General features: G+C 44.7%; 2 protein-coding genes across 2 annotated transcripts in view; both read right to left on the bottom strand.

Moving 5' to 3' along the window:
* Positions 1 to 13,324, bottom strand: part of LOC119459708 (epoxide hydrolase 4) — a 72,854-nt gene extending 59,530 nt beyond the window's left edge. Inside the window, exon 1 of the mRNA XM_049671154.1 lies at positions 13,244 to 13,324. The gene's annotated coding sequence lies outside the window, so the exon portion shown is untranslated. The remainder of the gene's footprint in view (positions 1 to 13,243) is intronic.
* Positions 4,996 to 11,934, bottom strand: LOC119459129 (epoxide hydrolase 3). Its single transcript, XM_049671155.1, has 4 exons — positions 11,890 to 11,934; positions 7,008 to 7,185; positions 6,403 to 6,539; positions 4,996 to 5,482 (listed from the first exon to the last, which is right to left on the bottom strand). The coding sequence occupies exons 2-4, from the start codon at positions 7,133 to 7,135 to the stop codon at positions 5,064 to 5,066; spliced, it is 684 nt and encodes a 227-aa protein (XP_049527112.1). The 5' UTR covers positions 7,136 to 7,185; positions 11,890 to 11,934; the 3' UTR covers positions 4,996 to 5,063.
* Positions 13,325 to 23,933: the final 10,609 nt, after the last annotated feature.

Below are 23,933 nucleotides of genomic sequence, written 5' to 3'. Positions count from 1 at the left end.
TGTCACAAGGATGGGTATTCCATTCTCGGGCTGTGTGCAGAAAAAAAGAACGCTGATACGTGGTGGAATGGGCGCGTGGTAGATACACAGCATTGTGATGCGTATGGCGGGAGAAACGATGCGCTGTAATGATGATTTGGTTACCCGTGGGCAGCGAATGAAAGAACCTAAAAAATAAAAAAGACGAGCACTTTTGCGGTGGCAGGTGAGCGAGGGAAGACACAACCGGGATTTTAAGGCTGAGACACTTGGGAGTAGTCAGACACATAGGAGTAGTCAGAGAAAATGAACCATTCAAGGGAATTAATCATAATAACCTGGTGGTTGTCATAGATAGCACTGGCATATTCCAATTTAGAACGGATTAGCGTTTTATATGCAAGTTCATTTATTCATGATACCTCAAAGGTCCCAGAACGGGACATTACTTGAGGGTCTGCGAGGTGGTATGTTCGTGAAAGTGACCTCGGCCGAATTACGTGCAGAGCCATTTCAGTGCCAATAGAACACTTCACTGATTTTTTTCTAAAGGCCTGTATCACTTCTGTTTTTATCGATTTCATTTTCAGGCGGTTTCTGAATAAGGGCTACCCCACTACTTGTTTCCCGGCAGGAGCAAGAACAGCGGATAGTTTATACTTTGAAGAAATGAAGACCACCTTATTGTGACGTGTTTCAAACATTTGAACTGCGGTGGTTGCTTACGTACTCGAAAAACCGCTACTGAATACTCGCTTTCCCCATGCAGTTTTTTTGTTTTATACCCAGCGTTTAGTTTTTGATCCCTATATCCTCAGTAAACTATATGCGGGACATGGTGTTATTATTTATTCTAAGTACGAAAAAATATCCTGAGCGACGAGCGATAAATGTTTTTTTCTGTGTAGGTTGATTGCAAGCCTTTGTAGAAAGTTACATATTGAAGTGTTCCAGGGTGTCATACCGCCGCTTTCCCCGACTCCTAAAACAATTGCATGAGATATGGACTTGAATTTCCATGAAGATAGGAAGCCAACAAACAATGACACCAAGGACAACATAGGGGAAATTACTTGTAATTAGTAATTGAATTAAAGAAATGATAAATTAATGGAAACGAAAACGGGTGAAAAATCAACTGTCCGCAGGTGGGGAACAAACCCACATCTTCGCATTACGCGTGCGATGCTCTCACCATTGAGCTACCGCGGAACAGTTTTCCCATCCGCTTTCTGGGGTATTTATGTTTTACAACTATATAGAACTAACCCTGGGTGTGTTAGCCAATTCAATTACTAAGATCAAGTAATTTCCCCTATGTTGTCCTTGGTGTCATTGTTTGTTGGCTTCTTATGAAATGATAATAAAAATCGGGCCCCTCGGTTCCCTTTCTTCTCGTTCATGAAAATAGGAAGAATTTCAAGCGCAGTGCGTTGCGAAAATGTCACTTTCCTAGTTTAAATGCAAGTGTTGCAGATAATTACTAAACCCTTGTTTTCCCATTTGTTCCCGTGCACCATACGGGATGCGTATAGGTTGCTTCTCCGGTGTCCTCGGTGAGCTAAACAAGGCATCTTGTTTATATCTGGGGATTATGAAATTTTCTGACGAAGTAATATGTGTATTCATGAATTACTGTTTTCTTTAATGGCGAATTCCATTGGGAGAACAGGAGCAGGGCGCCGCGCAGTGCGGAGTCGGGTGACCGCGCAGTGAGAGCAGGGACACTCGACCCGCCACTGGAATACGGCGTGCATTCGGAGAGCAGGTGACAGGGGGACTTGTGAGGAGAAATGTACCATATGACTAAAGCAATCGACGTCCCACTATTCTCTGCAGGAGAGCGTCAAAACACGCGTGATCGTCTTGTAATCTGTCAGGCTTAACGCTGTCACCGTTTGCGGCCTCGCACTACATACTTTTGTGCAGCGCCGACGCATCCCACAATGTTTCGGCCTGCGAAGATCATCTGAAACTGCAACTTGAATCTGAAGTTGAGCGCTCCAGCAGCTTTCGCTGCTGTCACCGTCGAGCGTCTCAAGCACTTCAGGAAGGCGAAGCCCGCTGTCCCCCGCGCATCCAACGAGAAGCAAGGCGGACTAGAAATGCCAGGATCTGTCGCTAAATCGCCGCGAAGCTCGCTCGTATCACCGACGTCAAAAACAGCGGTGCCAAAAAACCAACTACGCTTGGCTGCCGCCATTGCCGCCCCGCGCGCTACAGGCGCGCGCGCGCTTCAGCCGGCGACCCTAGCGCCGGCTGAAGCAAAATAAAAATAAATGAGGAGGATGTGACGGTTTAAGTCACGTGACTTCCTCCGTACTCCGCTTTTCAGGCGAGAGCAGTCCGCACTGCTCCCGGCTGCTCTCGGCGCAGCGAAACTGCTCCTGTTCGACCACTGGATGACGGCTCTCCCACTCCTGTTCGACCACTGAAACACGTCGTCTCTGGAACGAGCACTTTCAGCGTGCTTTTGAGGGCTCCTGTTCTCCCAATGGAATTCGCCATAAGTTTCCAGCAAGAAGTGCTTCAAAGCATTACACGGGGACAAGGTTTAAAACGGAACACTAATATACGGGTAATTGTTCAAAGTCTGCGATGTAATTACAAGAAACTGAAGCATTTAGTGCAACTGTTCGAAAAAAAAAAACAACTTCACTAAAGGTCGGGTAGTAATTCACCAAGTTCGCACACCTCTGCCGTCTTTTTCTTTATAGTATTGAGAGTAATTTATGTTGATTGTACTTCGTTCTGTATAACCTCGACAGTACTATTACCTTAACTAGCGATACATTTATGCTGTAGACACCAAGTAATATCGTTTAATTAGTAAAATTGACTGCAACCAATGTGCATTTTTTTCGCTGCACTGCTGCTACTGGGTTGGATCAGGGACCTCTGGGCACTCAATGCCATTTGTCTCTGCATCACATATAGCTTTTATAGCGACAAGAAATAAATGCAAATTCAAATAATTTTTCGGGTCTCGATGGTTCACTATGTGTTATTCAGAAATAGGTCTATTGTTACAAATAAAAATACCTGACAGATGCATTTCCAGGCTTTTTCACTTATTGTAGTAGTAATTCAATATATATATATATATATATATATATATATACATATATATATATATAGAGAGAGAGTCAGATCTGCGGTTTGCCCCCCCACTCGAGAAATAGTTGGTACGCCTCTGTCATACGGTCGTCGTCACGCCTTCCTACGCCGACTCTGTGGCCCAAGTTGTCAATTGCCTCGGCTAATAGGTGTGTCCTCATCGACGAGATGCGAATGCAGCCATTTCTTCGCCGTCAATACAGCTTTGTCATCGTACTCTCGTCATACCGTCATTGCCAGGCCTACTGGGATGGCTAAGTGGCCCATGCTGTGCAATAGCTTAAGCCAAAGGTATGCGCTCGTGGTCGTGATGCCGTTACGGTCGTTGCATCGTTGCAATTGAAGCTTTGTCATCCTGCTCGCGTCATGCCGCCGTTGTTAGGCCATCGTCGTCGTACGGTCAACAGGCATCCGTTGTACTCCGTCGTTGTTAGGCCGTCGTAGTTGTTCCGTTGCCATCCCTCCAGCTTCGTTATTTGACTCTCATCATGCAATAATCATCACACTAACGTCGTCATACAGTTGTAATCAGGCATTACCGTAATAGACTCATTGTCATCCCATCGATATCAGACCTTCGTCATGCCATTGTCGTCATTGCCTCGTAGACATATGGTCGTCTTCGTGTATTCGTAGCCATGTCATCAATGGTAAACCGTCTTGGACCTTCCATAGTCGTCATTATAATCCCGTCCTTCGATTCTCGTCATCTTGTTGTGGTCACGCAATTGTCGTCGCGCAGTCGTTTTATGCCATTGTCAACACAACGTCGTTGTCACGTTGTCCATTTACCAGCATGATCACATACGAAACGACAACCCTGAGTTTAGGGCAAACGAAGCGTAACGGCTGCGACAGCGTCGTCTTGCCACAAGATTCGCTCACCACAATTTTCTCGACCGGGGAAGGGCTCTGATTTTTATATTTCTCTGGACGGGCACTGAACCGGAACGAACTGAGAGCTCGCTGAATACAAACCCGAACCGAAACAGTATTTGTTTTTGTTCGACAAACCGGGCCATAACTTTCCTTCAAGTTCTCAAAATTGTATCTCGGTGGCAGTTACAGTTCTGCCCTAACAGCGGCATAAATTCTGTGTCGTAGTAAACCATACTGTATAAAGCCTTGATTTGCATTGCACCTTTTCGCGTTAATTGTCCTGAGCGAGAACTACTGAACCAAGGGGTCCCATTCCTCTGAAGTCAATGTTTTCCCCCCTTTTTTACCCTTTTCTAACCCAATTACAGCACTCTGCGCAGGGTAGCAAACTGGAAATTCTAGCTTGCTTCCAAGCCTCTTCTCACTTTCGATGTCTCCGTCTTGCACATGTAACGCGAGAGTTTATCCGGTGATCTCTCTTGATCTCCAATAGGATGGGAATTTGGGCGAATTGGTGTAGCATAGTTCAGATTCTGAAAGACAACCTATCAGATGAAGCACAGTGATAAGAACGACAGTGGGCCTTTCGCTCTTTTCGGCGTGCTTTGGCTAAACGCTGGTCATCAAGAATATCAGCTATATCTTGCCATATTATTGTAAACTGTGCTTTTTCGCAAAGCTAGCTTTTACATTTCTTATAGCTGAGCGAGAAGTTGTAAGCATAGTGTTTAATCATGTTGATAATGCACTTCTTTAGCCGCAAGGGCATGAGGTACTCACATGAAGAGCTGTTGCTGTAGAGATATTTATACCGCTCTAGCTCATAATTGTAAAGTCTAGCCTTAGCTGCACACATAGCATTGAAAGCAACCGTTACCACAATGCCCCTTTTCTGACACTACGAAAAAGCTTTACGAACATAATTATTTTTTGTGGCAGAGGGAAGTATTTCTGTATGGCATGCACATACGTGCGAAAAGGGTGATAGGCCCATTTTATAACATCAGAAGCCTTCGTGAATAGCAATTTTATTCAATGTTTTAGCTTCTTACGGCTGAAAGCTGCAAAGTTGCGGAGACTGAAGGTATCTATGCTGTCATGGTCTTGGGAAGCTCCGCGCCATCAGGAATGAAAGGAAGACTTTGGGCTGTCCATCCAGCACCCGCTTCCTTGGACTCGCTGCACATGGGTGTGGCCGGCTTCCACCAAGACCAACGGGTGTCCTCCGCCACATTCACGCTGCCGGTGCTAGCAAATTCTCGGATGCGCTCGGTCACATGCGTGGGGCATTCCCGCTGTGCAAAGTGACCCGCTCCTTCGTAGTAGACCACCAGCGACTTCGACAACCACTCCTGGTTGTATCGGGCGACGGGCGCGGTAATGAACTCATCTTTTTTGCCCCAAAGCATGAGTGTGGTGACATTGATTTTGCGGTAGGGTATCTTGTTCAACTGGTCACTGTCGTTGTTGAAGGCGCGGTAGTAGTTGATTGTACCCGTCAGTGCTCCTGCAGGAAGAAAGAACAGTGAAATTTAGAGACCTGCAGAAAGGAACTTTGCATAACGTCGGTATATGCATACACCTATGCATCTATGTACCTACAGTAACTCCTAAATGCAGCACGCAATTAGTAAGCCGGCACTGATTACAGTTCCGTTTTGATAAGTACATTTGCAGGACGACGTTTTACTTTAAATGGAGGGAGATACGTACGCAAGAAGGTCGGCAGGACAGCGTACGAGACAGACGCGAATTCTAGGCCCGGAAATCACTCACGTTAAGCTGTTAAAACGGTAAGCTATTAGGTTCGGGTAAAAATTTTGGAGTTTTGTGTGCTCGACATTTTTTCTCTTACTCTACCTTGGCGTCGTAGGTTCGCCTCCGTGACGTCACCTATTTTTGCACCGCTTGCTACATTTTACGCTCTCTCTAATGAACTGCGACCACTTGCAGGATGCATCGTCTTTTCTTTCTTTACTGTAGAGTAAATTTATTTATTATTGTACAAATTATTAAACTCAGGTTGCTAATTAGCCGATCATCAAGTCGCCCAGTGAGTCTAAAATTTTGATTTCGAATCACAGGTGGCTATTTGCTTTAGCCACCTTGGCAGCAGCTGATGCGCCGGTGAGATTCAATGTCTTAATGTGTATGTTGTTCAGCTGTAGAGTACCACATTGTTACAATCTAGTTGTCCCTCGCTTCTTTGCCATGAGGCGTGATTGAAGATTGCTCTCTCTTTATCCTTTCCTGTGCTTTCCAAATATCCTTATGTGAGACTATGGCAGGAGCCTCCAATAAGCAACTACCACCTCCTCTCGCGCTTTCACTCTACCGCCCATTATCATCCAGAGTTTTCGCGAATGTGCAACATTGTCATTCTACCGCTCTGAGACATGAAAGCTCAGTAATTGAGAGGAGGCGTACCTGGCCGCGAGTACATGTACTTGTGGGCGTATTCCTCCTCCTTCGTGAAGCCCTTGTGCACATCGTCGAAGAAGGCAAAGTCTTTCAGGATCAGATACTGCTCGGGCACAACAGGGCGTCGGAATGGAAGCTGGTACCTGCGCACAAAACAACACAGTTCTGTGAGGCGACATACGTGCCATTGATGCCTGAATTGTTGAGAAACTGCGTCAGCAACACTTCTCTAAATCAATTCCCCACTCGGGCCAAAGACAATCTGCCAATGATTAAAAACAAACGATAAAAGATAAATGTTGTGACTCCAATGAAAACGTGCGGTGAGCATTTTAGGCAGCTCTATATTTTTATTGTAACCTGTATGAGCTGGGGGGGGGGGGGGGGTTATGCCTTTGGAACACAATGATCCCCTCTTCGAAATTGATCTGCTCTTCCATGAAGTGTCAATTTCATTCCAAGCGATTTATTTGTGTTCATTTTGTGTCTATGTTAATATGATTTGAGTTCAACGCAGAAAAACATATTTGAATGAAGGAAACATTTTAGGGACCTTTTCACGAAAAAGGCTGATAGTTGTTTCGCTACTTTAAAACGGCAAGAAGCCTCACCATGACATCCTCATTTGCGTAGGGCTACGGAAAAGCTGCTTCATGAAGGCCTTGGGATGCATACTGTTGATGAGCACCATCTTGTCAATCATTTTCTCGTGCAAAGTGGCGAAGCACATGCTGATCATGCCGCCCCAGTCGTGGCCCACGAGCACAACTTCTCGCTTGTGGCCGGGGTCTGAAGGTGAGCGAGGAAAGGTGGCAGTTTCTTAGTCATTACATAAGTACTCCAGTCATCCACTTAAGGAGAAACAGCTAGGCAGAAGAAACGAGTATGTCTTAATCGTTAGGAAGTATATAAGGGAAAGCGACTTCCACGTTTTAAGTACGAAATATGGTAAAATGAAGAACAGGTGCCAATGGTTCGAGAAAACACTTGAGTGATCCAACTCAGCGACTATCAAGAAGCTAGCCGTCGCAGCAACGCTCCATCACTGCATCAAGGATCACGAAAATGCGATCAAGGTATCCTACATCAGTTGGCCATGGTTGCGGATGCATCGCAAGGCAGGGAGCTAAAGAATGCAGAAACGCTGAATCTTGTACTATATATATATATATATATATATATATATACATGGTGTCCCAGCTATCACGGAGCACGATTTAATAAAGAGGAACGGTGTTACGCGACGCAAACCTAGTGCGTATTGTTTCCTCTACACTGGTGTAGCCGCCAGTAATTTTTTCGTTAGTGAGATTTAATTACGTAATTCTAAATAATTATCTAACACGAGAACTACTGTCCTAATCATCGAAGTGTCAATGACAAAAGTGTAGAGCACCATGAAAATCTACCGATACAGCTTTCTGTTGCTCAATACGTGCTACATAAATGTGTTTTTCCGAGTGTGAAAGAAGCCCGGGTATACACGCAGAATTACCGCACGACTGCCCACTCGAGGCACTTTGCGTGTATTCGCGGGCTTCTTTCACGCTCGAAAAAACACTTTTATGTCGCACGTATTGAGCAACGGAAAGCTGTATCGGGAGTTTTTCATGTTGCTCTACACTTTCGTCGTTGACACTTTGATAATTAGGACAGTAGTTGCCGTGTTAGATAATTATTTATAATTACGTAACTAAATCTCAGTAACGAAAAAATTTCGGGCGGATACTCCACTGCACTGGAGACAATACGTCCTAGGTTTGCTTCGTGTAACGCCGTGCCTCTTTTTTTTTAAATCCTGCTGCGTGATAGCTGGGACACCCTGTATGTATATATATATATATATATATATATATAGAGAGAGAGAGAGAGAGAGAGAGAGAGAGAGCAAATGCAAAGATACTCGTTATCTGTAATTTTGGCGCATGTATTTGGTACCACACCACAGACATGGCCTCTTAATAGGATCATGGTTTATGCGCGTAATACCCCACAATTCGATTTTATCGACGTTCAACTATATTTGTTGGTCTGTATACTGAAAAACTATGAGAAAACGCCGTTGCAGTACACCATGTGCTCCTATCGTCATCCCGTTGTTATTAACATGAGGAAAAAAGCGCAGTAAAACCAATCCTCCGTCCAACCAGCTAACCCCCGCTACAGCACTGCATGTGCAACAGCGCGTTCATTTGTGCTGTCTCGCACATCCATGCAGGGAGGATAATTTTACGTCGCCGCGGGTCAATGAAGTTGCTCATTTGGCCCGGCGTTCATTTTCTGTCCTGTGTAGCACTTTCAAATTCCCCTCTTTAACACCTCTGCGCGCGTTAACAGAACGTTCTCTTTTATGATAATTCCTCGGTGCCTACTGCCAAGCCGGTGCGTTCCAAGCCCTAGAAATTCTTCCTCGGCTTGCCGTTAATTGTGTGATGGTTAAGCATTTTCTCAGGGGCCAATTTTTGGAACCAGTAGCGTAACCCCTTCCATTGAAACCTCTAAAAGGTGTCATCGATTGGCAAGCACGTTAACTACGCCGATGGCTAGAAATGCTAAAAATTTTCCTTTTATTGACCTCTCTACGAGTTTATTACAAAGTTACGAGCCCTGACTCTAACTTCTCTCGATTTTAATACTGTCTTAGAGTAGAGCTAGTGGGACTAAGAGTCGGATCTGCATTCACAAGGCTAGTGCTATGCTTTCAATGTAAGTAACGTGCGACTTGTATCTGAGAAAACACCCACAATGGTCACGTATCGCTCGTGTTTTCAGCTAGAATACAGCGAAAATACAAATCTCGAGAATGACCAGCTTCTTGGTAGACCACTATACCAAATGCCGCTCAAACACATTACTACTGAAGCAGTTTGCGTTCCGCCTGAGGTGTGAAAAAGAAATGACTGCTGAAGAAAGCCCATGTAGCATTGCAGGCTGCAAGATATCCGAAAGACATCATTGACCATGGTTCCCTGAACTATACAGCAAACAGTGGTTATGATGCATACTCTCGCGGCCCTGTATCATAAGCCATCGGCATCTTTCGGAGACGCGCCGCGTCATAACGTGCGGGTTTGCCACATAACAGGTACGTGGCGAAATGAATGAACAATTTACCCTCACAGTAGCAAGAGAACATATAATAAAGGTGTCACAATAAATACTCGGCAGTCAGCATTAGGAGCGTCCAAATAGTGGAAAAATTCACATCGAGCACCTTGTTTTACCCATTCATCTATGCATGGGCAACCTTTGCGTGAAAATGATGACACATTGATGAAGGAAAAAAATTAAATTATGGGGTTTTACGTGCCAAAACCGCGATCTGATTATGAGGCACGCCGTAGTGGGGGACTCCGGAATTTTCGACCACCTGGGGTTCTTTAACGTGCACCTAAATCTAAGTACACGGGTGTTTCGTGTACATGAAGGATTTGTGCAGATGCTTTAGGACAAGTGGTACATACCAGTACAAATTTAGTACTGTGTTAAGCACTTGCGATAGTATTCTTAACACGTGCGTAATGTGTCTCTCAACATTTGTGGCAAAAATAAAGGTACTTGCTCAGTTTCTCAAGAAGCCCTTTGACGTCTCCGATTAGCTTTGGCATGATATATTCGGCAGTGTCGCTTGGCCGGGTGGTGTAGCCGTAACCACGCATGTCCGGAGCCACAACACTGCAGGAAAGATGTAGCGTCATGTAAGCAGTTCTTAAGAAAAACGTTAGTTCACATTACCATTAGTAAAGGCAGCTATCGAGAAGCGTCGCCAAAAAGGAACTAAGCGAGGAAGTGAGAAACAACGTTTTCCTGTTCAATGCTGGCTTTAACTTTACATAGGGACAGCACAGAAAGTTTCATTTTCATTGGCATGCCGGATATTTCAGCGAACACTTTCACAATTAATTTATTATTGCCTGTGGCGAATAGCATAATTCTATTCCGTGAGCTGGTGTACTCTAAGAGGTGGACATTACTTGCACAAGCAATTTATATGCTATAATTGACTAAAGAAGAAAGATTAACAAATTAGTTTTTAACAAAATACTTTATGGCGCATATTGCAATTTACAAATTGTAGCCGGCGAGTTCGAAGGCGGATCAACTTGTAATGAATTCTCAGGATGCCACCAGTTTTGAGATAATAATTCCCCAACTTTGAGGAGAAATGCATTGCCGTTCGAGTTAATTTTGGGCTTAACAAAGCACGTGGAACGACAGCGGCTGGCAAATGACAGCGCGACAGCGGTGTCAGGAAAGGAAAGAAAGGCAGAGACGTCGCAATTACCAGAATTCCTTGCTGAGCTCAGGTATCTGTCTGTTCCAGATGAACCAGAAGTCCAGGAAACCGTGCAAGAACAGCAGCATTGTACGGTTTTCAACATCGCAGCCCTTGGTAACATAATGGAATGTAATGTCCTAAAGAAGGGAAGAAAGCATGCAAAATGTACCCAATAAGGTTTTTAGGGGCATATTGAGTAGGTGTAGGATATCTTTGGCTACAGCTTCTTGAAATGCGCGTTCAGGTTCCGTTGCCTATTGCAAAAACAATTTTCTTTCGGAATATACATGTGAAGACTCAAAAATATTACAATATTGTAAACAACTGCAGTAGCGAAGTGTCTTTCACGGTGCGTTTCCGAAGCATCCTATACCACCGTACGGGTCTGCGTCAACCGAAAGAACCTACATAATATCGCCAAAACAAGACGAGGTATGCTCTTTGGTGCTTTAAAATTGCTACATAACTAAACAACATTCGTTCCGAATCTGTCCCTCCCCCCCCCCCGCACAGATCTGCAGTGCTTCAATGAAGAAAATACCATCTATTGCAAAAGGGTCACTGCATAATATATTATGTCTTATAATATAATGCATCATTTTGTTGTCGCAGGCCTACCTTTCTTCGATATTTATTTTCTACCAGACGGCTGGTCGCAAATGACAAGCTTTCGTTGTGCCAAGAGCCCTATTCTTAGTTTTTTATGCGCGCGTATGTGTACTACAGCTACGAAAAATGCATCAGCAACTGCAGTGAATAAAATTGAAGTTCGTATGTCTATGGGATGACAAAGACTGTGTTACGGTAATGCATGATTACAACATATGCCGACGATAGTTTGATGATTATTGCATGACGAGAGTCAAATAACGAAGCTGGAGGGATGGCAACGGAACAGCTACGACGGCCTAACAAAGCTCGGTCCCCGTCATCGCCAGCGCAAACTGAAAGTTCAGAACGCTAGCATTCTGTATCCAAGAAAAGTGTTTCCTCCTGATGTAGGAGCCTTCTACGGAGACTTTGCACCTTCGCCTAGTGATTACCAGAACTCTGTCATGTCCCTTGGATCTTTTTTTATCAGTGGTAACACAGCTACGAACAATGCATCATGAACTAGTCCTGACAGCAAACATTACTGAAATATGCCACTTTACACACCCAGTACTGAATAGGGTTACAGACGGTGGTGGTGGTGTCAACGGCCGCTTACGTACGTTTGCGGTCACATATGCGTGCTCTCCAAACTTCTCGCTGTAGAATTCGGCCGGTTCCGTTCGGTTTGCGGGAATGAGAATGGAGGGACCGTGCACTGCGATCTGCAGTTTGACGTATCCCTGCATCCAGAGACCCATAGCGGTTGCTATGGCGAAGAACAGCGCTTGGCCGAATATGGTGAGCGCCATCTTGGTTCCGCTTCTTCAGCAGCCTTTGCTTGCAGGCACGCCCTGTAACGAGAAAACAGCAGCAAAGACTCGCCTTAATCTCTGATCTGATCGCCGTTTATGCCTGTGTGTGTGCAAAATAAACCTCTGTTCCAGCTTATGGAAAGGTTCATTATTTTGTAGAACCACGGCAACGACGGCAACGCCAACGAAGAAGCAAAACACAAATTCAACAGCACTACTTACGTCAGCAAGTAGTGCTGGTACTTAAATAGACAATTTGTCCGCTTGACTTTTCTAAGTTTATGGTCAATAATGTTTTCCCACTTATTTTCACTTTACGAGGTGTGACCAGATTTTCGCACTGTGGCCGCTCCTAGTGGTTGTCTTTGATATGAAAGCCTACGAATTCAATCCGCTGAAAAGAAGCACCTGTATTGACTGCACTTGTAATTGCCGACTTGAGAGCTACAGCGAGTTGTTAACGAGCGTTATTATATGTTTGTGTGCGTTGTTATACCATATTTGATTCTGTAGGCATGATATGTAGCGAAAACTGAGCGCGAAAGACCTCATCGGTTAAGAGGTACAATACATGCAATACACGTGCATCACCAACACTCCTTATTCTCACCCGCTTGTTGGCTCGGGAAGCTATGGCGTTTTTCTGCTGAACACGAGGTCACGGGTTTGACTGCTGGCCGCGACGACTGCGTTTCGGTGAGAGCGAACGGCAAAAACGATTGTGCCCCATAGTTTAGGTGTACCTCAAAAAACACCAGTTGGTAACAATTATTATGGAACCATCCGATACGGCTTTCCTCGTAAACGAGTGTGTAGTTTCAGGGCTGCACATCCTTACGATTTGAACATCATCAGTCTATATTTATGTCCACTGCAGGAAGGAGGCCTCTACCTTTCATCTCCAATTACCACTCTCTTGCGCTAGCTGATTTCAGCTTGTGCCTGTAAATTTCCTCACTTCATCACCCCACCTAATTTCCTGCCGTCCTCGACTGGGCTTTCCCTCTCTTGGTACCCATTCGGTATCTTTAATGATCCACCGGTTATCCATCCTACGCATTACATGGCCTGCCCAGCTCCTTTTTTTCTCTAACCTTACAATTTATACACTCATAATTCATTTAGTAGGCACATGTGCGTCTAAAATGGCCGTTACACTTACCGTCGAATGTTGTTCTCACGCTGTGTAACGGCCGGGCGTCACAAGCGACTCGAGAAGGGAGGACTAGAATCCTGCCAGTTCGGGTCAGGATTGTACTGAAAGCACGGGTGAAGCGAGCTTTTATTATACGTAGCGCTGTCAGACTAATGTGCAGGGCTTTCAAAACGCCTAGTGAATGTGGATTGCGGGTAATTAGAGCAACATCCGTTTGCGATCGCCCAGAGCACCATATCAAAGAAGGTCAAGCTATCTCAACATTGACACATTAAAGCCCAAAAACGTTTGCTCTCTTGCAGCAGCCCCTGTCAGAATCTATGCCACCACCATTGTTCTTGATACAAGTGCAGGACTCTACTAGGCCAAAATTTTATCGAATACAGCCGTATCGGTAAAGTGCGACACTATCAGGCACTGCAAACCTTTTTATTCATACGCCCACACATACGCACACGGATACGCACACAAACACGGATGCGCATTAGCAGACCCGCGTACGGACACAGACATATGCTCGCACATGATACCGGCGGTAAGTGGTAAGGTGCGATGCCACTATGTGGTATATACAATGTGAATCTAGGCTTACGAAACAAAAACTGGACAAAGTGTGCTTTCAAAGGGTACCGGTTCGATACTGATAAGGGCTATAGCTGATGAGAGGCACACTAAATTAAACGGTGCCGTGTGCTAACAGTGCCAAAACACTTTCTTAGTCGTAGCCACAAAGCAGGTACAAAAACAAAAACAAAAAAAAACAGAAAAGTGTTTATTGAACACTCTGAATAATAATTTTATATGACCGATGGTATAGCGCAGTTTCCGCACCATGCTGCCCACATGCAAGCATTTGGCACTTTTGTAAATCGTACGCATGTGCGAAATGTGACCCACGCCATAAATACAGAAAAATAAAAGGAACGAGAATTTTAGGATTCTATGTTTGTGAGGGAATTGATGGTAAGCGAAGTTTCTTTATTGCTGGCGGCATCCTTAATGCAGATGTTATCAAAATGTAAGGTTAAAGAACAAAATTTTTGCGGGAATTGACGCAATTTATGTATTATTTTATTCAAATAAATTGTTAGTGACGCAAGTGTAATGCAGTGTTTGAGCAGTCGTAACGCGGTCAGGTAAGTTTGACAATGATGCAAATGGTTGATGCAGGCGCGGCCTCTGTTTCAGTGCGACATAGAAGCACATTAAACGGTCCCTGAAACGCTTCGCACAAATTTTGTAGACGCGTAGAAAGGTCACTAAAAGATTAGCGCCACAATTTAAGTAAAGGCCTCATGTTAAGAGAGCTACAGACGATTGAATGTTACCTTACTCGCTAGCCATGGTTTTTCTCAACTCGTTCGCCGAGTGATCGGGGCTGGATCTGCATCAGGATGTGACGTCGTGTCACCTACTTCCGGTTGTCTTGGAGCCAGCTCGCAAAATAGGGATGGTCGATTTATTTTTTATTCAATTTTCGATTAATCATTGATCATTTCAGCTTTGAATCGAATAATCGATTTCCGATGCAGGTTTTTCATTTTTCAATGATTATTGGATTAATCAAAATTTTGCTGGGCACTTTTAAAAATGGTAAACACAGTTATGTACTGTTGTAGGAACCTATTTTAATGTTTGAGAGGTCTAACCTAGTTTGAAACACAAGTTTGTAAATGTTTGATAACGATAATCTTAACTTGTTAAAGACTAAATATAGTTGGCACTATTGGCTTACGAAAAGTTAACCAATATATGTTATAAAATGGCATTTAGTGCAGAATTAAATTAGATACCTGGCACTAGTGAATCCTTCTACAGTACAAAAAAATAAGAAAAAAATGGCAAAAGTGAAAGGTGAAGCGCTGAAATATGCAATTAATTGCAATATGCACAGGGGAAAAGAAAATTACTGGTTTAGGAGTTTCAAGAGGTCGACAGGAATCGCGCGAACATTTTGAAATCGTACAGGAATGACGGCGCACGAGCAGTGACTGTGAAAGAGCAGCTGTCGACTGTTTTTCTTATTCCCCAGTAATGCGACGCTTTTTTCTACACAGTGAAAGAATGTCAATTGGCAGGGCTGTTTGGGTGAAATTGACACCTTGTTTGAATGGACACACAACCAGCATTCGAGAATAGATCTAACGCTATATATTTGGTGGAATCGACGTGAACTCCATCGCTATGTCATATAGACCTTTCAGAAACCGACGTTTGAGTAGCGCCATTGCCCGACACGGGCGATGTCTAGCGTCAGAACATGTGATGCCGCCATTTTGGACAGTGAGCTTTGCGAGAGCAAGCGGGTCGCACTTCGGTTGTGTGATCTTCACCGAGCATTATTTCGATTGTTCTCTTCCGCTTCGCTTGTCTTGTGCCGCTTGACTTGTTACATAACATGTTTCCGGTGCTCGCGTGAGCGCTCAGCGTGAAGTTTAATGGCAGTAGAAACTCCAGACAGTGGATTTGGCGTTTCGTCGTCGGTAGCGGCGGCAGCCACGTCTGCTTCGTCGAGGCCTGGCATGCTAATGCACGGTATTTTAAGTGCAAAGCACTTCAGGGGCCTGGGCTGTCGGCGTCCGTCACGCGTGATCATGCCTGGGCTGCAGCACTATACTCCAGCACCGGCGCAAAACTGCTTCGCACTTCCCCACATTTCACGTTAGTGGAGCTGCATTTCTTACCCCGTTCTTTTCTGCCTCTCGAATGTAATATTTCTTTTTTCATTGTTTTTGCTTGGCACATGTGACTGTAGTCGTCCATTGAATCTGATACCCATTACGTCTCGCGATTGAGGGTTACCTCATTTAGCGAAAGCAGGCGCGTACGTAGCTGTCGGGCAATGCTTAGAACCAGGCACCGGCGGCCCGCCGACGCGTGTCAGCCGTTGGTAGATGTGCGGTGGTTACACCATCCGCTTCCGACGCAACTCAACAGCTCAGTCACGGACAAATTATTAAATCTGGTGCAGCGCAGGGTTATCATCATCAGCCTATATTTATGTCCACTGCAGGACGAAGACCTTTCCCTGGGATCGCCAATTGCCCCTGTTTTGTGCTAGCTGAATCCAACTTGCGCCTGCAAATTTCCAAACTTCATCACCCCAAATAGTTTTCTTCGGTCTTCGACTGCGCTTGTCTTCTCTTGGTATCCATTCTGTAACTCTAATGGTCCACCGGTTAGCCATCCTACGCATTACATGGCCTGCCCAGCTCCATTTCTTCCCCTAAATGTCAACTAGAATATCGGCGATCCCCGTTTGTTCTCTGTTCCACACCGCTCTCTTCCTGTCTCTTAACGTTAGGCCTAACATTTATCGTTCCATCGCTCTTTGTGCGGTCCTTAACTTGTTCTCGAGCTTCTTTGTTAAGCTCCAAGTTTCTGCCCCATATGTTGGCACCGGTAGAATGCAATGATTATACACTTTTCTTTTCAACGACAGTGGTAAGCTTCCAGTCATGATTTGGCAATGCCTATCGTATGCACTCCAACCCAATTTTATTCGTCTGTAAATTTATTTCTCATGATCAGGGTCCCCTGTGAGTAATTGACCTAGATAAACGTACTCCTTTACAGACTCTAGAGGCTGACTGGCGATCCTGAATTCTTGTTCCTTTGCCAGGCTTTTGAACATTATCTTTATCTTCCATATACTAATCTTCAACCCCACTCTTTCACAATCTCGGTTAAGGTCCTCAATCATTTGTTGTAATTCGTCCCCATTGTTGCTGAATAGGGCAATGTCATCTGCAAAACGAAGGTTGCTGATATATTCGCCGTTGATCCTCACCCCTATGACTTCCCAGTCTAAGAGCTTGAACACATCTTCTAAGCATGCAGTGAATAGCATTGAAGTTACTGTGTCTCCTTGCCTGAGCCCTTTCTTGATAGGTAACTTTCTACTTTTCTTGTGGTTGCTGTGAAATCCTTGTAGATATTTGCCGAGATATCCACGTATGCCTCCTGCACTCCTTGATTACGCAATGCCTCTATGACTGCTGGTATCTCTACTGAATCAAATATTTTTTCATAATATATGAAAGCCATATAGAGAGGCTGAGTGTACTCCACAGATTTCTCAATTACCTGATTTATGACATGGATAGGATCCATAGTAGAATATCCCTTCCTGAAGCCAGCCTGTTCTCTTGGTTGGCTGAAGTCAAGTGTTGCCTGATTCCATTGGAAATTATATTGGTGAATATTTTATACAATACTGAAAGCAAGCTAATGGGTCTATCATTCTTCAATTCTTTAACGTCTCCCTTCTTATGGATGAGTATAATGTTCGCCTTCTTCCAGCTTTCTGGTACACTTGAAGTCGTGAGGCATTGCGTATTAAGGGCCGCAAGCTTTTCAAGCATATCTCCTCCATCTTTAAATCGACTGCTTTCCATCTTCTCCAGCGGCTTTCCCCCTGGTCATGTCTTTCAAGGCTCTTCTAACTTCATCGATGGTTATAGAAGGAGCCTATGTATCCGGTTCATCACTATTTTGAATGAAAGTAGCTTGGCTGCTCTGGGCACTGTACAGGTCAGTATAGAATTCTTCCGCTGCTTTTACTATGTCATCGAAATTGATGAAGACTTTACCCTGCTTATCTTTCAGTGTATACATTTTGCCTTGTCCTATGCCAAGCTTTCTTCTCACTGATATCATGCTACGTCCATATTTTACTGCTTCCTGAATCTTTCCCACGTTATAATTTCGAATATCCCTTACTTTCTTCTTGTTGATCAGTTTCGACAGTTCAGCGAATTCTGTCTGATCTCTCGAGTTTGACACTTTCATGTTTTGCCGTTTCTTTATTAGGTTCTTTGTTATGTGAGAGAGCTTACTTACTGGTTGCCTTGGTGCCTTACCTCCCACTTCAATTGCTGCTTCTGAGATCAACCTAGTTACGGTTTCATTCATTACCTCTATGTTGTCGTCATCTTCCTGTTATAAAGCTGCATATTTATTTGCGAGCACCAGCCTGAATTGGTCTGCTTTTACACTTACTGCGTCTGGGTTGGCCTGTTTCTTCATGACTAATTTCACTCTTTCTCTCTTCAAATTGAGAGAAATCCTAGACCTGACTAGCCTATGGTCACTGCACTTTACCCTACCTAACCCTTCTACAGCCTGCACTATTCTAGGATCGGCAGAGAGTATGAAATTGATTTCATTTCTTGTTTCTCCATTAGGGCTTTTCCAGGTCCCCTTATTGTTGCTGCGCTTCCGGAACAAGGTATTCAAGGGTGCTTATAACCAAATGTCATAGCAGAAGCATGGCGCTCGAGCAGCGCGGTACCTGCGGCAAACTGATACAGCCCAGGTGCTTGATTTCGAAATTACCTTTATGCGCAGGGCCGCGCAGGGCGCGTGGAACGCATGTAAAATAATGTAACGGACACAGGGGCTGCATAAATCTTCCATAGAACACGATTTCCAGATCATCTTTGCCTATGCGTCCGCCCTGTTGTCAGACTAAACGCCACATGCAACAGCCACGTCACATGAGGGAGGAGCTTTGTGCCGATCCCAACTTACTTACATGTGTAATCATGCGAACGAGAATTAAAGTTACCTTTGAATAAAACCATACACACTTTTTGCACTCAATAAAAAGTTAATTATTCAATTTTAGTTAATTCGGCTACTGACAACGATAATTACCATCTTACTTTGTGTCCCCCTGGCCTTATAACTATAACATAACTTTTTTGCACATGTGGTCTTCGCCTGCCTCCCAGTGCCTAATTTTCAGAAAACCATAAAGATTAATTTTGAACAGCCGGTATACGTGTATGCATAAAGGGTGATCAAAGTTATGTCGACAGTTTTTTTTAATTAGGTGCTTAGATGTACGGAAAGACCACCTATACAGTAAGGTTATGTGCCCAGGGGAACACAGGATGAGGTGGTAATAATTGATGTCACTGCATTAATTAGCTAAAGTTGAATAATAAAATTTTAGTGGCTGTAGTACGCAGGCATGTATGTATTGAAAATTTAGATGCAATCATGATTTTACACAGTTTCATTTGGCCGAATTCTTCTAGTGAATCCGTGCTCCGAGATATCGAACTGCGATGTTTAATTGCCGTTCGCATGATTACGCATGCAAGACAGTGACGTCCGGCGCAAAGCTTTTTTGCGCTCGCGAGGGTTTCGACGGGAATTCAGGGCGCAGGCTCCTTTCCCAAGCGTGTATATAAGCGCCTAATTAAAAAAAAAAACTGTCCACTCAACTTTCATCCCCGTGTATATAATATGTCACCATTGAAAACTTTCAAATGTAGAACATTAGTTTGTGAGTATTACGTTCGCAGGGAAACCTATTTAATGTGACATTTTCATTGCTGGCAAACGCGCACCGAATCCCCTTGCGTACAACACGCGCACTTGGAATCCATGCCTTTGTATCGCACGACAACAAAAAAAAAGGAGCATCGAAAGAGCAGGAGTAAACCTTACGCTTAAAAAGAAATAGTTGCGCATAAGCAAGGGTGCTCGCTACTTCGAAGCGGACTAGCTTATCTTTCAAGCTCGCAAACACATGGTAAACAATAGAGTACCGGACGCGGCTTGCAAAACATTGTTACAGTTGGCAGCGACAAGAGACTAGAACACGGACCTCGAATGAACTCCGGCGATATGATAAGCTACTCTTTTATCTGCACACCTGCTCAACGGTGGCGGCAAGGCTTATCCAGACATAGGCAACATATAGCCAAACTCGTTGTCTGGCTCTCAGCTCCGCGATATATGGTTCCACGGTTTGATTGAGTTCATAGCGTAAAAATAAAGTGAACTGAATTTTAAAGGTGAAGTGTAATGTTGCAGAAAACATAGGCACTTCAAAAATTAAACCTTTTAGGGTACACCAATAGTTTGAATATATGTACCTTCACGCACAAAAAGCAGGAAGTTACGACATTCAGTTACGCAGCTGCAAAGATACGCCGTGGTAGCTCAGTGACTAAGCTTATTGGCGTTCACCTGCCCAGCTCGAGGTGGCGGGCTCGATCCCGTCCGTGGCAGCTGCATTTTGATGGGTGGAAATCGCAAAGATGGTGCCATATATATTTTTATGTGCATATTAAGGAACCCCAGGTGCACAAAATTATCTCGGAGTGCACTAGTGCAGCGTGCCTCATTAGCACGTAGCCTGCAAAATTTGTGCTTGCGTGCTCGAATGCTCGTCGGCGACATCAGCAACTCTGAATTTCACTCAAATCATTTGTCCGCTATTCTCGTTCAGCCACCCAGTCAGTGACACACTGAATTTTTGTATCCTTGCAACTACTCTTGATGATAACTACAGGGCCTTCTCGAGGCGAATGCCCCGGAGGCAGGCGTACTATTTTAAAGACGATAGTCTTTCTTGGGGAACTTAAACGCTGAAAATTTGGTCTGTCTGTCTGTCTGTCTGTCTGTCTGTCTGTCTGTCTGTCTGTTGTCTGTCTGTCTGTCACCCGATTCAGCCACCCGGCCAAAGTTGGACCACTTGCTTACCGCCCACACTACTTAAACTGGTAGGGCTGTTCATACTAGTGAACGTTATCGATCACAAAGTAAATATTACGCATATCTGAGGCGCAACATCACTAGTTAAGTATTAGGAGGTGTGTTCCTTTAATAGAAAATACATAGATACGTAACTCTAAAGACCCTAATTTCTTAAGCTGCGCTGAAAATGCCGTGCTATGCGCGCCGACGAACGACGTTCCCCGACTGCGCGCCGACGAGCGCCCTCTGCCATGGATGAAGGAAACCCTCTGCACAAGCTCATGTTTCCCGATGTATTGCCAGATGGCGTCCATTTCTCACACAGTGCCTCCTCAATTTTATCAATGCCAGCCAGATGCGGCCGATTCAACATAGAGGAAGCACTGTCTGAGGCAGGGCATAACATAAATGGCCGCTTGATGAAATAATGCGGTAAAATGAAATCTGTTCAAACAAACCTTCATGCCAGGACGGAAATGGTACGAGAACAGCATCACGGGTGGCCGCGGATCAGACCAGCACTGATGTAGTACGGCCGGCAGAAGAGTATCGTCTTTCGACGACATTTGCAGCGAAGCACGCAGATACGCAGCAATTTTTTTTAAAGTTGTCGCAGTTTCACCTGAAAGGCGAAGCATAAATTGCGATAGCAAATTTGTAGAGAGCTATACGGAGTAATGATATTAGCTTTATCAGATGTATAAACTTGGACATGCAGCATCACCGGCAACACTCAGAACTGTTGTCGACGCCGTTGGCGTTTTGCCCGCGTTCGCTCAAAATGCGTGCGGCGTTGGTGACTGTTGCCGGAGCCTCTGATATAAATAGGCACTTGGTGCCGCAGCTAAACGTCGCCTCCCTTCCCTCCCCCTCCCCCCCTCCCCCACGGTCTCTCGCGCGTCGGAAGAAGGCGCGTTTGCTCTACATATATGGTGATTGTAAAGGAGGAAAGAGACGCCTACTTCTGCAGCCCTTAAGCGAGCACGGCGCAGAACGCGCGTTTGTTCTCCGCCGTGCGTTCACTCCCCGTGAAAGCGCGCGCCCCTCGCGTCCTTTCACTCGCACATACAGCGTCCGGCGCGCGGCGACGATTTCATCTCCATTGACGTCATACGGAACCTCACGGCGACGGCGACGACGACGGCGACGCCGACGGCAGAAATATGCTTTTGAGTGTCCATATAATTGCTATCGCAATAATAAACTATATCGTTGTGGAAAATGCAAGCTGAAAGGCTCATTTATTGTTCTGTTAGTAAAAATGCAACTACGCTGTTATTATGCTAAATGTTCCTTTTGAATTTTATTTTAAAGTGTACATGGTTACAGTTGCTAGCTTAGCAATGACGCAGCATATTACCTTGCGAGATGCGACTATCGCCGACCTTCCTGCTCGCGCCGAGACGTATCGTGTGCGTTAAGGCACACGATACTGCGTGCGATAATGCGGCAGACAGTGGTGGCGGCGTGGGTGCCGGTATGCCGTGGAAAAGGCGGTTATACGGCAGCAACGAATTAGTAAAGAAATAAAAAGAAACTATAGGGAATCGCTAGCCTTGCCATGCACTTCGAGTGAATTTGACTATAAGTGCCAGTAGGAGTCATCCAACAAGCTCGTCACAGTAATGCAGAGCACCACAAATGTAGTTGTTCTAAATTAGAAGCGACGATAGTCACGGTATCTCATTCGATTTAGAAACGTCACTTAAGTTATATGAGCAAACTATACATTAGCCTGCTTCAGCATCTGTCAAGCAATGAAACTATTTTTGTTGGAAAGGAGAGCAGTTCGAGGTGACTTTTCTAAGCGGGTGGCTAGATTGCCTGATGCAGCTGAAGGACATCAGCGATCTACGTCTGAAGGCGTTGTTTTTCTTGTTCTTTTTCCTCGTTCTTGTGCTTGTTCCAACGTCACCTTGACCATTGAGAAGCTCCATGGACCGTAGGAAACGTTAAGGCGACCTGTTTTATATTGCTGGAACGACAGAACGCTCAGAACAGCTTTGAACTATAGTCGTATGGAGTCATACTGCAAAACGCCTGACCTCATTTTTTTTACTGCACCCTGCGATTTCTCGGTTAGAAGTTATGTATGGTAGATCGGCTGCAGCCCATCGGCTCCATGTAGGGCGGCGGAAGCTACGAAATGAAGTCGCAACGCGCATATTCAGGAGCCGCAGGAATGGTGTCCCGGCTTCAATAGAAGCCGGCATCTGCTGGTGTGCTCAAGGAGGGCGCGAGCTACGTATTCATAAAGAAGTTCTGAAGGCTTCCTAAAAATTCAAACCTATTAAGAAAAAAAGCCTAGCAAGACCAACCAATATATCAATACACGACACATGTTTGCAATATCTGCGTTATGCATTCCTTTTTTCAATATGCCTGCCGGGAATTCGTTACGAAGAGCCTTTGAAATTCTTGCAAAAATTTACAGAAGTTGCCCTCTAAATGTTTCCTGTCACCTTTAAGAAACCAAGTGAGAAACTATTGCTCTTTTACTTACTCGTCCCTGTATGTGCCTGCTGGTAGAGTGAAATGCGAAAGCTAAAATAAAATGCTCACTTGATGGTGTCCATTAACGGCTTGATTCCCACGTCTTCTCTTACTCCCATACCAGATGGCTCCACCCTATTTGTGTTTCATGCCACCACATCCGCCCACCATGGTTCTGAGTGGCACTGGCTAAAACACCTAGGGCTATACCTAGTAAACATAAATACCCATGGTAATTAGTGGACGAATTGGTGGCCATCGCCGTAGCACAAGTGGTAGTGCAACGCACGCGTAATGCGGACGTTGCGAGTTCAGCTCCCGCCGGTGCCAAGTTATCTTTTCGTCCACTTTCATTTCCCTTTTCTTCATTATTTTCCACATTCCAATTCAAACCACTCCTAATTTCCCCGATGCTTTCCTTGGGTTCATTGCCTTTTGGCTTTATGTGGTCATTATTAACCAAAGCGAGCCCCTCAGTTCCCCTTCTTGTTTCACGTTTGCTTTAGTGGCGCCTTAAAACACAGATCACCCGTGTGGCGCTGCGAACGCTTATCTCGGAAACTGTAGGGGTATAGGATGCGCCATCGAGACTGATATGGCAGGAATCTCACATATTGGCTAAATGTCAAAATTCAGCAGATAATCTAGAGCACCGCCATAGCCATAACGGAGAGCATTTCTTTCTTAGCTTTCTTGAAGCAGGTGCTGA

The sequence above is a fragment of the Dermacentor silvarum genome, chromosome 7 (assembly GCF_013339745.2).
Source record: "Dermacentor silvarum isolate Dsil-2018 chromosome 7, BIME_Dsil_1.4, whole genome shotgun sequence".
Taxonomy (NCBI): Eukaryota; Metazoa; Arthropoda; class Arachnida; order Ixodida; family Ixodidae; genus Dermacentor; species Dermacentor silvarum.
Note: the sequence above shows the minus strand (reverse complement) of the source record. Positions and strands in the feature narration are given on the sequence as shown.

Bases quoted from the DNA above. Each gene is read 5' to 3' on its own strand.
- LOC119459129 (XM_049671155.1), bottom strand. From the start codon at position 7,135: ATGATCAGCATGTGCTTCGCCACTTTGCACGAGAAAATGATTGACAAG. The intron at 6,540-7,007 runs GTGAGGCTTCTT...TTTTGTGCGCAG, and splicing joins ACGCAAATGAGGATGTCATG to GTACCAGCTTCCATTCCGAC. The intron at 5,483-6,402 runs GTACGCCTCCTC...TTCTTCCTGCAG, and splicing joins GTACATGTACTCGCGGCCAG to GAGCACTGACGGGTACAATC.